The sequence below is a fragment of the Montipora foliosa genome, chromosome 4 (assembly GCF_036669935.1).
Source record: "Montipora foliosa isolate CH-2021 chromosome 4, ASM3666993v2, whole genome shotgun sequence".
Classification (NCBI taxonomy): domain Eukaryota; kingdom Metazoa; phylum Cnidaria; class Anthozoa; order Scleractinia; family Acroporidae; genus Montipora; species Montipora foliosa.
In genome coordinates this window covers 21,086,960-21,099,459 of record NC_090872.1, presented here as the reverse complement: position 1 = coordinate 21,099,459, position 12,500 = coordinate 21,086,960, and the positions used below count along the sequence as shown (strand labels likewise).

At 39.2% G+C, this 12,500-nt stretch overlaps 1 protein-coding gene across 5 annotated transcripts in view; it reads right to left on the bottom strand.

Moving 5' to 3' along the window:
- Window positions 1–6,272: 6,272 nt before the first annotated feature.
- The window catches only part of LOC138000252 (uncharacterized), an 18,493-nt gene continuing 12,265 nt past the window's right edge, over window positions 6,273–12,500 (bottom strand). For 4 of the 5 annotated variants that reach the window (XM_068846524.1, XM_068846527.1, XM_068846525.1 and 1 more), the window contains exons 11-14: window positions 11,789–11,904; window positions 11,660–11,678; window positions 9,968–10,252; window positions 6,273–8,270 (exon numbers count right to left, since the gene is read on the bottom strand). In XM_068846524.1, the coding sequence (XP_068702625.1) occupies window positions 7,942–8,270; window positions 9,968–10,252; window positions 11,660–11,678; window positions 11,789–11,904 (749 nt within the window). In that variant the 3' untranslated portion in view covers window positions 6,273–7,941. The remainder of the gene's footprint in view (window positions 8,271–9,967; window positions 10,253–11,659; window positions 11,679–11,788; window positions 11,905–12,500) is intronic. The other variant, XM_068846529.1, reaches the window with a different exon arrangement.

The following is a 12,500-nucleotide window of genomic DNA, read 5'->3' as shown; positions in this document are numbered from 1 at the left end:
CCCTTCCCCCAATAAAAAAACTTACCTTCCCTTACAAAGTTTTTCTTCAGTTTCAGTGAGACAAAACCTCTAAGAGCGTAATGATCATCACTACTATGCAAATTTAAATAATCACTCATGTCCAATAATCACTCATGTCCAAGTTCAGATGTCCATTTAAAATCTTATAAAGAAACGTAACTGCTGTAACGCGTTTTCGTTGGAGAGATCTCAAGTTCAGTTTTTTAAGCCTAGCGTCATAGTCACCATCTGATTTCAGGATCATTTTTGTCGCCCTTCTCTGCACTCGTTCAATTTTATCAATGTTCTTCATTGTGTGCGGAGAAGAAACCATCCAGCAATAGTATTTCTGACAATGAAGCGAAGCGTAGTAGGTAGTAATAGTCGGATTGTTGCTTTGCGAGAGGGATTATGGGTATGAGCATAGCAGGCCGGTACGATTTTATAAATATGCCAGGTCAGCAACATTTCAGCTCCTAAGTTCATCCCTATTTCATACAACCATGGAAGAATCTCAAGTGCGTCAGATTATAAACGCTAATAACGAAGTGCTCTTTAAGCAGATGTCCGACCGGTTGATTTCTTCCCATGTAGGTTCTTTAAAAAGATATTCCGAGGATTCTGATTCGTTTATTCGAGAGATAAAGAAACTCAAAACGGCTGACACTCGACCTGTGTTCTAAAAGGAAAGTAATGAAGAGCACTACTTAAAGCCACTACGAAAATCCTTGAGTCTTCAGAAGATGTCAGCTACAATTGATTATACCTTGATCGATGCAGCTAAGGCTTCAGTCGATCAAGGTATAAAATTAGTGAAAGAGAGACAAAAGCTTATCTTGTTAGCCGATAAGTCACAGTTCGGATGGAAGACTGTTCAGGAATATCTGCAACATTAATTGCCTGACGATTCAGATGACGAGAAAAAGATCTACCGGCCTGAAGCGCGCGAGTCGAGGAATTCTAAGAAATTTCGCTTTTCAGCGGAACTCTCTTCGAGTCCGCAGCGTCGTTTCTGTACAGCAATCTTCTTATTCAGCAGCCCAGTCGTCTCCTGTTCCGACGATTGTCACCAGAGGCCCGTCTTTTGGTCAGAGTTCTCGAGTGTATGGAGTCCAAAAGGGTTCGCCCGGATCCTGCTTTGCTTGCGGAAAAACCGGTCATTGGAGAGCCAGTTGCCCGGTAGTTAGCCAGTCTACGAACATTGCAGATGGGCAAAGGAAGCAATGACTACCTGCCACCGAAGATCCAGGTGTAGTTTGTTATTTTATTATGTTTTGCGAAATCATACTTGTTTGCATCGGGCGTACTAAGAGAGATTCAATGCCTTGATGTTTCTTGTGCTCCTATGGAACAGGACGAATTGGGAAGGATTTATGAAAGAATGATCCGTGTTGCGTTTTTGTTAAGGAAGATTGCGAAGATCTTTGAGACACTGAATGACAAAAGATTAATGTTCCTCAGTTTGTTTTGGACATTATTGAATTTGGCTATAACTTACCTTTCCTCTCAACTCCTCCTGCGAGAATTTTCAGAAACAATAGGTCCGCGTTAGTTGAGCGAGAATTTGTTGAGGATGCCAGCCATTCTTTATTACAACAGATTTGCTTCGCGAGGTCAGTGGTTTCCATTCAAAAGTCTGGTTAGGAAAGATTGATTTTGGATCTTAGGCATGTGAATAACCACCTGCAAGAGTAAGTACAAATGCGACGACATTTTAGTTGCCAAAGAGATTCTTAGGCCTGGAGATTTTATGTTCTCATTCGATTTGAAATCTGCCTATCACCATATAGATATTTTCCCTGAACACATAAAGTTTCTAGCCTTTGCTTCAGGGGCACCCAACGACCAATTTGTTGTAAAGTGTCTTATAATACCCCAGTTAATGAAAATAAATGTTATTAAGTCATTTTCCGGTGTTTTTCAGTGTTGCTGGGAAAACATTATCTGTTCCTTTTTCCCAGCAAGACACACAAGAAATTTCCCAGCCAGCTAGATAAAATCGGTTCACTTGGTTTCCCAGCCAGCTGATTAAATTTATTTCCCAGCCAGGATTTCTGTGCGCTTTCAAATCCCTCTATCCAAAACGACCGAACAAAAGCGACAAGACCGGGACAAAACAGGTTTTTTTCCGCAAGCGCAAATCACTCTGACCAGCCGTCGTATGCTTGTGACTACTCTCTGGGAGAGGGAAGGGGCTCTTTTATTTTATTTTATTTTTTTTTTTTTAGTCGTCCTCAGTCTTCAGAGTTTCTACAGCCAGCTCGGGTTGAAATGCTAGAAAAAGTCAGTAATTCCCAGGCAAAACCTCTATCAATAATAAATTTCCCAGCCAGCTCATAGAAACACCTGTATTTTTGCCAGCCAGCAAGATTCCTCTGGGGAACAGATAATGTGAGGAACAGATTCGTTGGGTGCCCCTGTTTGCTTGGGGATATCACGATGCTAAGCAGACTGTAAGCCTCATTTACACTAGCAAGTTTTCCTTGACGAGTTTTCCATGGCAGTGTCGATGGAAAAATATGACAAGTTTTTCCTTGACAAGTGTCCTTGTTCAAAACTAGCATGCTACAATCATAGACAAAAGTAATTGGGAAAGTTATGTAAATGAACCACACTTGAGCTGTATTTCAACCTGCTTCTGTTAAAGCTCAAAAGAAATAGTTTCACTTTCTCTTACATAGCCCCCCTCCCCCCTATTCAATGTTGGAAGGTACGTCAACAATTTTCCACTGAAACCATTCAGTTTTGCACAACATTGAAGGAGGGGGGAGGGGAGAGAAGCAATGAAGACTTCAAAAGTGCTAACTTTCCCAACAGTTTTGTCTGGGATTGTAGTTTTTGCTAGTTTTTGAACAAGGACACTTGTCAAGGAAAAACTTGTCAAGGACGATATTTGCTAGTGTAAATTACTTGTCACGGAAAACTTGTCATTTTTTTCATTTACACTACGAAGGAAAACTTGCCAGTGTAAATGTGGCTGTATTGTACTGTTTTGCCTTTTGGGTTGTCTTCCGCTCCCTACATTTTCACGAACATTTTGAGACCTTTGGTGAAAAAGTGGCACAGAGAAGCATGAGAGAAGGAAAACCAATCGTTTTGTTCTAAGATGACGGTTTGGTAGCGGGCCGTTCTTTCTCGCTAGCTACGATTTGTAGCTTACAAGTTCACGCTGATTTGTTATGTCTTGGCTTCTAGTCGTTGCTGGGAAGATTATCAGTTCACTTTCGAACTGTGTAGACAACGTATGTAAGTTGATATCGCGAAATCTGTACGCATTAAAGGTAGCTCTGAATCCTCTAGACATCATTTTTTTAAAACTTTGCCGAAAGTTTTATCCCGGCCTTCTAATCACTTTTAAGCAATAAAAAAGAGGGGTCACTGATTTCGTTTTTGAGATATGAGCAACTAAAGCCAAAATATAGGGTGTTTTTGCTGGGCTTTCCCGTTGCCAAGGTAACTTATTACATCACAATAATGATCACATCTTCTTTGGAAATAATCGGTGTTTTATATGGTACCATAACATTGCTGTTACATGATACCGTGTTGTAGCGTTATTCGATCTAAACAGAGAGTCTTCTAATTGTTGAAACCCTTTCGAGCCTCCTTAAAGCAAATACATGACAAATTTCTCGGTGTGTTTTTTATGTTCCAGATATTTGCTTATTTTTTGCAGATAAATTTTTGATTCCGCCAAAAATATATATAAAATAAAAACGATATTAAACCTTTCCGCGCTATTGGCAACAATGTGGATTTAAGACTTGCTTTAGTGACTGCAGGATTGGGAATGCAGAATTTCTGCAACCCAAGTCATTGGGGATGCAGAATTTCTGCAATTCCACTCTGAATACCTCGACTTGATAGGCAACCTACCCCTATGTACGCGATACTGCTATAATTCAATTGAAAGAAAAGTCATTCGCCCTTCTATTCAATTGAAAGAAAAGTCATTCACTTTTCTATGGTATAATCTAAAATACGCTAAAGGTTCTCAAAATATAAATAATAAATAAACTGCACAATAATAAATAAACTGCACAAATAACTTAAGATTGATGCGTGAAAACCACAAAATGAAATGATAATCAGTCGGTATAAACACCTATTTATAATGTTAAAAACTGATTTGTAACCATGAGGTTCCATGGTAAAATAGGAAAATGTTACACTGGTTAAAAAATATTATTCAAAAACAATATCTTTAGCACTTTTAGCAATGGCTGATGAATGGTTACTAAAAGTGACCATTCATCAGCCATTGCTGATCATATGAAAACCACTGGCCACGACATTAAATGGGATCACTTTGACATTTTAGCGTCCGGAAAAACTGACTTTCACGGCAAAATTAAAGAGACTTTGTTCATTCAAGAGCTAAAGCCTTCCCTTAATGTCAATATTAGTAGTGAGAAGTTATTGCTGTTTTAGCTATTACTTTTCATTATGTCTAGACACGTACTGCTGCAGATCATTTTTCTCAGTCTAGGTTCAAGACCCCTATTGTTTACGATATATATATAGTTTTTAAAAATTGTAACGGTCACTTTTGAAAATGTGTGTTGACTAGCATACGAAAGGTCAAGTTTTATAAAAATGCGTTGGAATACAATGTTTATCACCGCTGTTTGTGTTATTTTATTATTCAAAAGACCTTGAAATCCCAACGTTTTGGCTACTAACATAAGCCTTCTTCAGGGGTAATAAAAATATACAACGAAGTGACAAGTGTATTTAAAATCGCGTAGATGCTAATAAAAAAATAGAATATATTATAAAATCAGTTCTTGTCCAATAACGCCAAGGCCCTGTACTCTTGGGGCAGGTACATGCCATCATCGCGGTTGAGCGGACTTTTGCATGTGTTAATTTCCCATGCCTCTAAGAGGCGTCTGGTTCGTTTACAGTCTGGCCACACTATCTCGTGAGAATCGTCTATAATATTACGTCTCAGTCCCGGTTGGCGAACCCGACGCCTCTTAGAGGCATGGGAAATTAACACATGCAAAAGTCCGCTCAACCGTGATGATGGCATGTACCTGCCCCAAGAGTGCAGGGCCTTGGCCTTATTGGACAAGAACTGATTTTATAATATATTCTGTTTTTTTATTAGCATCTACGCGATTTTAAATACATATGTCACTTCGTTGTATATTTTTATTAACACTGAAGAAGGCTTATGTTAGCAGCCGAAACGTTGGGATTTCAAGATCTTTTTCAATAATATTTTTTAACCAGTGTAACATTTTCCTATTTTACCTATTTATGATATTCTCATTATATCTCTTACACAGCACACTCGCTATGATTAGCCGATATAGAGCTCCGAATTCCACAGTAAGGCCAGCTAAATTCCATGCAAGGTTAGCTTTTGTTAATTCCGAGATGAAGAGATAAAATAAATGTTTTTAATACTAAACTTGCTTTCTCCGGCTTAAATTTATTTCATGGCTTCTTGGTTTTTCCAGATCAATTTATCGGCCTCAAGAAATAGACTGAATTAGAAAGAATGCGAACCATTCAGCTCTTGAACTAAAGGTGGGCAAACACGAGGAGCGTTTACCAAAAACCGAAAATTCCGGTTGGAAATTCAATTGGTACAGCTCATTCCACCGGAAAGTTTCCGGAAAAGATGGAAATCCTCAGACGTATTCCTCTTTTCCTGTTGTAAATGTAAATGGAAATGTGCGCTTAGTTGACCGCTCCTTACTAGGGCTTTTCAGGACCAACCGGCTCAACGGGATTGGACCGAATGCATACGATCCATGTGTGACCTCGGAGCACCGCAAACCCAGCCAGATGTAATTGACTGGGAGTCGATTTTGAGGAGGGGAGAAAACCGGAGTACCCGGAGAAAAACCCTCGGAGTCAGTTTGAGATCGACTGAAACTCAGCCCACATACAACCCGAGGCCAGGGTTGAACCTGGGTCATAGAGGTGGGAGGCACCATTGATAACCACTAAACCACCCTAAACCACATGCAGCGACATGTCTCCTTGTGTGAACTGAAACTCTTACAATTGTGCAACTCCAATTTGGGGGTGATTTTGTCCCCGCGACGTGTCCCATGAAGTTCAATAAGTCGAACTTCATGGGACACCAACATCAACATATCAACATATCAACATATCATATCATCCCGAAACATGTGGATATCCATCCTGTGTCATGGATTTTAATGTGCAGTTCAGTAATTTTTTTAAACTTAAATGACCCGAAAACGGCGAAAAGGAAACGCGTTCCCCTTTGACTGTTTAAGCGGTATCCGGCAATCTAACACCTCCCCTAGCGGTTTTAAAATAACGCCAGCAGCGAATGTATGCAGTCTTAAATGCCAGCTATGTCAAGCAATCTTTTTGCAAACTGGGCTCACGTTCCAGGTTAAACTGTTAGGTCATCCAGATTACAATACAACGAAGAGGCATAACCGTGTAAAAACATCGTTAAATTCATTCATTCGATTTTTGCTTGCAGAGCGGGTTTTTTGTCGAACGGCTCCGCTGGGTACTCTTGCCTATTCATTTCATGTTTCGTGACATAGCTTGAATTTGGTAACCACACTGAGATAAAATTCCAATTTCCATAATAAGAAAACCAGAAATATTCTGGTACTTAAAGAGAAGTGTTACCATCATGCACTTTCTTGTACATTGAACTCTGCTGCGGTGTTTATGTTTAACTGTTCCTGGAATCTAATGTGGTGATAGTACCTCTATTAAACTTTCTGTTAGATATAACACTCAAGGTCAAATTCTAAATCTTTTTGGGTTAAAAATTATTAGCTATGTTAATGTAATGTTAGTTCAAAATACTACTTATTAAATTGAAAATATTGGTTGTGTTCTGATCTTATTATGTACCAATCTTTTTTCATCAATTTGCAATTGTCCATTTGCAACCCCCATATCCACCTACCTCAACTAATTTTTTCTGTCTTTATTGAAAACACAGTCCCACAAGACCCAAATACAATATTGTAAACATTTGGTCTCAACCAACTGAAAATAGAACCTTTGTGGACTAATGGATAACAGAAACTTAAGCTCAGTATTATGTTACTTTAGATGTATGTATTATGCATAATATTATTCATTAAGGTGGCTCAAACTAGTTACAAAACTTGAAAATATCGTTCTTATTAGAAGGATTCACACTACAACACTCTATCAGTTAACAGCAATATTATGGTACCATATCAAACACCAATTATTGCTGAAAAAGATTCGGTCATTTTTGTGACGTAAAAAGTTAGTATGGCAACAGGAAAGCCCTGCAAAAACACCCCATATTTTGGCTTTAGCTGCTCATATCTCAAAAACGAACTCGGTGATCCCCATTTTTTATATCTGAAATGTAATCAGCATGTCAGAATGAAACTTTCTGCAAACAAGGTCTCCTGAAAGTATTGAAACTGGTTTGAGCCACCTTAAATGAAATCATGCTTCTAATGGCTTCTATTGTAGGTTACATCATAGTATTTTCCTGAATGCCTAGTCCCTTCTTTAAAGTATTATGTTCATGTAATGGTGCACAAAAGTGCAAAAAAATATTTATATGAAATGCTTCCCTAGAGTTAATATCACATCCACCGTAAACAAAATCAGAACTAAATCTATCCGGCTACCATGGGAGAGGATGCTGAGTTCTTTTTTGTTTGGTCCCTAAAATGCTCACTTTCATAGCGAGGCTACATGTGCAACCTTTGTTGTGAAAATAAGGCTTTTCTATAATAGATTGACTAAGAACCCTCATCTTGAAAATAAGGATTTCAGGAACTCAGAAATGGTCTATTGTACCTTAGTTATCTTGTTTTAATGATTGACAGTACACCGTGTGAGGAACAGTCGCGCTTAGAGTGCTCGTTTCCCTGCTCAATTTTTTCACACGGTGGTTTTTATCCGATCTTAGACCAGAAAAGAGGCTTTTGAGCCCGAGTCCCTTCAAATCTTTCCCACATTGTTAGGCCTCCCATCGTTCTGGACTAGGAAATCTTCCAATGCAGTAACTATATCAAGGCGCCTGATACGTTTTTCTTTGAGCTTCTTGCAAAAGTTGTAAACACTTAAATTCGGGTTGCTTGACAGAAGGAATTCAATTACTTCCTCTCCTGGGTTTTTGCATCGCGCAAAAGAACTAAGGTCTTCATGGTTGTAACTGGAAGCCACTTGTTTCCAGGCAGGGCATCCGCTGATCTCCTTACAAAGTAGCTTTTCGACTTTCTCTCTTATATTGAAGTTTTCCTTAAAAACTTCCGCTAGCAGACTGTATCCTAGATAGCAACGAATAAATAAATAAATTAATTAATTAATAAGTCATAAAATAAATAAATAAATAAGAGCGGTATGTAAAGGTGGCTTTAACGTAGTCTGCTAGCATTCATCTTGGTCGTAAATCGAGCCGCGCGTTTGTTAAGTCGAGAGTGTTTTTTCTAGCGACGGCCAAGAGAGAAGTGGGAAAAGAAAAAGGAACTGCTGACATTTCTGTAATCGACGCGTTCAGAATTTTCTATTGGTCCGCTAACAACAGGACGCTGTCAGACTTGTTGGGCGAGTATATACTGTCTCTAGTTGACAATGGCTTCCGTGGCAGATTCCGATAACAGATCGGGAGAGATTTTGGAATACCGGACAACAGGAGCCCTGCCAGCCACCATTGTATTGTTGTAGCATGGACAAGTATTCTAGAATCTAGCCTTTGTTTCCGTTTGGGGTTAACTGCAGAATACCCTGCCACATCGAAGCCGTACCCCTGAAAAGGTTGGATGCGAGGTTAGAAAGCCTATTGAGAATGGATACACGGATATGTAGTCGTTTCCTAGTTCCGAGTATTTTCTCCTCAAATCCGTCAAGAAATCCATGAAATAATAGTAAAGTAAAAAAAATCGGTAAACTTCAGACTTCTTTATCTTTTCGAAAATGACCAAAAGTTTTGGAATAAACATTATGTAGTAGCAAGTTGACTTTGATCAGTTTTAAAGACTCCGTCCGCGGTCCATTGTACATTAACTCTCGGGAGCAAGAGCAAGTTTTATTTTGAGGTGACGTTTTCGTTGACGTCGCCGTCGTAGATCTTAAGGTCCCTTACAGGGAGCTTTAGCAACGACGACGGGAACGGCAACGGAAACGCTACCTCAAAATATAAATTCTCATTAATGTAATCACTTCACGACTATTGCATGTTTTTTAATAAAACAAAGGTATGACAGTCCCTCAGGAATGAAAACGTTATGAGCGGCACTTAATTTAGGAGAGAAAGGGAACATTTATCTCCAAGTGTTGACGTCCTCCACAAAACCTCAAATTTAACTATTTCACGTTGTTGTTTTGCTGACGACGGCAAAGAAATGGACAAAAGTGAAAAACGCACGTGCAAGGCGTGCAAAGCTATTGTTTTTGCCCTCTAAATATGCAAATTTGTGGCGTTCTCGTTGCCGTCGCCGTTGTTGTTACTAAAGCTCCCTATTGTCTCAACAAGCGTACACCGCTATTGATTTCACGTCTTCGCCGCCATGTTGCTGGACGAGACAATAGATCTTCCAATATAATTTTTTGTTCACCCGCCAGCATCAATTCGCTAAACCATTGTGATCGAATTACCTTTTCGCATCTATGGCTAGCGCTACCTTTGTGTACATCGGGTAACCTCTCTGGTTTTGGAGCAACTACGGAATACAGGACTATTTCTGAAGCTGCGTGGTTTCATCTCACTTTAAAGGGAGGCTGACCCTCGAGATTTCACGCTATCGATTTAATAGGAAGTGGGGTCTCATGAGGATAAATTCGATCACGTTGCATTTATAGTCCGACCCAAGATTTTGCCAGCAAGAGGTATGTATACTTCACGCCAGCCACATAAAGAGCACGAACCATTGTTTTGTTAGCATAATGTGTTTGGAAAGGTATTTATTCCCATATATGACTTTCTGGACTCTAATTGAAATATAAACGCAATGGTGTATCAACTCACTCCTTCCATCAGATGGTGCAACATCAAGTTCTGCTACATGCGATGAATTACGGTCAGCATCACAGCTGCCAACTTCACATCTATAGGAGCCGAAATCTTTCACCTTGAGTGGATCACGGATAAGGCAAGGGCTCTTTTCTTCTGGTAGTTCCTCTTCATCTTTAAACCATTTATAAATCACTTCTTTCTCTCCCTTTACTCTACACTTCAGTTCCACTCTTGAACCTTCTGGTTTCGTTTGCGTTTTTGGATCTTCCTCAATTGTAAATGGAAGGTATGAATTACCTTGAATTAAAAGCAATGAAGTTTCACTCTTCTCTAGCTAAAAATTCCGTATCAGCTTTATGTTCATTTCCCCGCTATAGCAGAGGTCCTTTTTCTTTTTGTGTTCGCTGGGCTGCAGAGTACGGGAAAAAAGACCTCTTCCATGGGTCGAAACCCACTTTTGATCCACTTTGAACCGCTGTCCACCTCTTCAAAGCGCATGCCCCATGATAAGTTTGGTGACTGTGACTTGAGCCCGCTGTGTCCCGTGCGTATTAATTTACATTAGTATAAATACACAGGTGATTATACAAAATCGCGCGTTCTCATTGGCTCCCTATCTCGGATTATTAGCCGATAATCACCTCGACGGGCAAAATGGCTGCCAGTAGTCGTTTTGCCACTGTAAGTGAAGATGAGTTCGCGTTGAAATTTTTTTTTCTCTTTGAAATAATCACCTGTGTATTTATACTAAAACAATTATTCGCCTCAGGCTCAGTGATTATCGGTGAATATTCACCTCGACTTCGTCTCGGTGAATATTCACCGATAATCACTTCGCCTGAGGCGAATAATTGTTGAATAATACAGCTGTTGTTTAGTGAGCCCAGACGACATGAAGTATCACGTGAGGATTCGGTGGCTAAGTAACCTCCACTCATGCTCAACACATTAAGTTTCGACCCGTAATCGTCAGCCAGCGAATGCAAAAGAAAATAGACGTCTGCTAGCAGGTAATATGTTCATTTACTGGCATGGTTTTTGTATTAGTTAACTTTATTAGGTTTGAATAAATAAAATTTATAGCAACTTGAACTCAAACTTGAATTAAATTTAGAGCACATGATACTGCACAAGGATTCATAAAATACAATTTTATAGATTCAGGACACTACGGCAATGGTAGTTAAATGGACCCAAAACAACGAACTCTAAAAACTCTAAAGGTGTAAACTACAGGTTAGGGTTGCAGGTCATACATTGTTTCACCATAGCCGAAACAACCCAAACCTTTACTAATGCTAATTGTAACTGTAGGCCTAAACACTATGCCTCATAGATAATTTTCAAGGCTAAGGTTAGGACTGTTTCAGTTATGGTAAAACAACGATTTGCAACCTGCACTTTACTGCCTCTGCTCTAACTTTGTATAGTGGCACACGCAGGGCATGACCCATGACGTGAAGTAAAAATATTTTTCCATTTTCGTGGATTTTTAACCTTTTTACTAAACCCATTGATGAGCAAAATCATCTGGCGTTAGTTGGAGTAAAGTTTGAGTGACACTTGCAGGAGAGGATGAGTCAAAGTAAGGTGGTGTTAGTCATTAAATATAGCTCAATAAACTCATTGAAATGAACCAGAGCAAAATCTTGAAATGAATCGGCTTAGAATTTAATGATTTTAAAACAAATATAAGTTATTTACCTAAGGGTTGATCTGTATCCTTCAAAAGAAGCAAGAAAAAGCATTGAGTTAGTGATAAAGAAAATATATGACATTAATAGAAATTACAAAAAGGTCTGAATAATATCAGGGCTGAATCCACAGATTCACCTGGCTGGGCGAAGACTGGTTATTTGGCTCTGGATCCTGTGGACTGATGGATGATTTCCGGCAAAGTAATGCGGAGCCACTTCTGGAACGCCTTCGCTCATTTCCACCCTTTGCTCCTGAAGATTAGATTTTGGATAATTAATATTACGCTGTAAAGAAATTAAGGTACCTTGTGTAGTGGTAATAAATGAGATTATTATACATCAGACTCACTATGAAAAATCTGATTGGTCGAGAGCATTCAATCAATTCACAATAGCTTGTGAACTTGACATGATAAATGTCAAGTTCAACGTCTGCCTGGTTACTAAGCCCCTTGGAGTGTTCTCCTCAGAGACAAAATGGCTGAACGCTTCTCTTCTGTTTCTGAGGATGGATTATGTGAAAAATGTATAATAAAACAATCATTGAATTCGGTTTTCGCATGATATCATGAATTATCAAAACCTCGTGTCTGTGTTATGTCTCGTGTCTGTGTTATAATTCATGATATCATGCTCAACCTCATCCAATAACTGTCTATTTATAAACAACTAGACGCTCCATGAGCGTAATCTGGGTTGCCTGTGGTACTTGTTACTTGTCAGAAAACGACAGGAAATTCTTCGTTTTCTTTTTCTTTTTTTTTTTTTCTTTCCTTTTTCCCCGTGTCGTGAAAAGTCTTTCCTGTCACTCCCCTGCTAAATAGTGTCTTTGTGCGTAGAGTCTTTTG